This window comes from Rhagoletis pomonella, unplaced genomic scaffold (genome assembly GCF_013731165.1).
Source record: "Rhagoletis pomonella isolate Grant_MI unplaced genomic scaffold, Rhpom_1.0 Rhpom_scaffold_00803, whole genome shotgun sequence".
In the NCBI taxonomy this organism is placed as follows: domain Eukaryota; kingdom Metazoa; phylum Arthropoda; class Insecta; order Diptera; family Tephritidae; genus Rhagoletis; species Rhagoletis pomonella.
In genome coordinates, this window is record NW_023459357.1 from 10147 (window position 1) to 12296 (window position 2150).

Consider the following 2150-nt stretch of genomic DNA (forward strand, 5'->3'; position numbering starts at 1 on the left):
TTGTTCAGAGTCATAAGGTCGGATTTTAAGGCAAATACGTTGGAATATTTTGAGCAAAGATCAAGCAATTTATTTTTAGCATAATTGGGTACTTGTTTTTCTAAAATCGATTTTAGTTCTACGATGCGTTTCGGATCAGATGTGGGTTCGTTAATTTTATAAACGTTGAAGTTTTTTATGTCTTCGGTTTGAATATTGAAATTTCTTACGTATTTTACTTCGTCCGTAGTGTTTATTAGTTTTAGTATCGGGTTTTTCGTGTCAACGATACATTTCGCTGTAAAAGCACCACTACAAACTTCCTGAGCGTCTACAAAAACAGGGTTTTTGGATTTACCCAACTTAAATAACCGAAAAACTTCGCATCTAGGTGGAATTACTAAGCTGTCGGTAGTAGTACCGTGCAAAATAGAAACGCTGATCCTTTCTGTCCCCAAACCAAAGGTTATGCTATCGTTTGCATAGTTAATTATGGATTTGTTTTTTTTTTTAGTCTTTTCCGAGTATGCCGTCCGAAGGAATGTTAAAGCTGTCATTTACAACGTGAAGAGTGTGCGGAATGAAAATGTCTGATACTACCAAATTTGTATTTATTGTGCCCAAGGTTTGGCCGTTTCTGATGTTACGCCCGTGATATTAATAATGTTATTGCTGTTTATTGCGGATTTGCTTGTTAGGCTTGAAAATTTTATAAGCGAAATGTCTGCTTGAGAGTCTACTAAAAAAGTGCATTGTTTGTGAGAATCACTACAATTTATTTCAATGAAATCGGAATAGTTGAGATTTAGGCAGTAAATGGATTTTTCGTCTGTAAAAGTCGTTAGTTATTTAAGTCTAGCTCCCCCAGTGTTCGCGCCTGAGGGGCTTCGGCGTTTAAAGTCCGAACATTGGCAGAATTTCGTGTATTTGAACGCGTTTGATTGTTATTTCTACTGCTTGAAGCCTGACTGTTGTTACCATTATTGTAGTTATTTTGTCTATTACTGAAACTATTATTCCTATTCTGATTGTTGTTTCGATAGCTAGTATTGCCGCTGTGTCTATTTGAATTGCCGTTAAACCTAAAGTTGTTATTGTGATATCTGTAGTTATTGCTGCCTCTATAACCTCCTCGAAAATTATTTGTCCGTATGCGACGTGACCTAAAAGCCAACACCTGCTGCTCTTTTATTATATTGTCGTGGACAATCATCTTCGCTACAACATCTTTCGAGTCGCTGAAGGTTGACGATGCTAGTATTGACTTTACCATATCTGAACGGCTGTTGAGCCTACAAACATTTATTGTTTGCTCAACTGCCATCTCGTGAGCTTTCGCTTGTGTCATTCCTTCAATAATAAGCGAACGCTCCAGGGAATCTGCGAGCTCCTCTACCTGTTTCGCAAAATCTGAATAATTGTTGTTATGCACTTTCAAAGCTGCAATTTTACCAGCGAAAACTTACGAGTTATCTGGTTTTATTTTGTTTGACAGCGCTTCTTTAATTTGACTAACTGAGCTTATTTGTGTTGGTAGGGACTCGCGAGCTTTACCTTCAAGTTTGGATTTCAAAAATGCAATAAATGTTGTAGTGAGCCTTTCGTCTGATAATTCTTCAATAAGGGTAATTTTATCAATAAACGAGGCAAGTGATAGCGGGTTACCACTATAATTTTCCCTTATAATCGATGCGCATAAACTTATAAATGATTTCTTTTGCTCAGGTGTTGCCATTTTTGCGTTGGTATTTTGAAAGAAGTTAATATTTGGTGAGCTAGTGGTTACGTAAGGGGGGTCGTCGAATCCCAAAAAATCTTCCAGAAAAGACAAGGAACGACTTTTTTTAATACTCTAAACTTCATGGGTGCCAGTTGATCGTGCGTCAGCAAATTCTTCGTCGGAATCTGCGTCCCAATACAAAAAGTTTTCTATAATTAATTCGTCGAAATCTTCTGGTACTTTTATTTTGCAACCAATTTTATAAAAGCACTTAAGTAGCTTTTCTCTACACCGCCATAAACTTTCAATTAATGACTTTGGCTTAACCCTTTGTTTCAAGTGCGAATTTACTAGTATTAAAATGTTGTTATAACTTTTTATTAAAGATTCTTTATATTCCTCTAACTTGCCCTCTTTTGTTGAGAAGGACGACTTTGTAACACACGTTTTG

General features: G+C 36.5%; 1 protein-coding gene across 1 annotated transcript; it reads right to left on the bottom strand.

Annotated features, from left to right (window-relative positions):
- Positions 1-820: 820 nt before the first annotated feature.
- Positions 821-1714, bottom strand: LOC118751564 (putative uncharacterized protein DDB_G0278921). Its single transcript, XM_036486382.1, has 2 exons — positions 1534-1714; positions 821-1419 (listed from the first exon to the last, which is right to left on the bottom strand). The coding sequence occupies exons 1-2, from the start codon at positions 1712-1714 to the stop codon at positions 821-823; spliced, it is 780 nt and encodes a 259-aa protein (XP_036342275.1).
- Between the last annotated feature and the right edge of the window lie 436 nt (positions 1715-2150).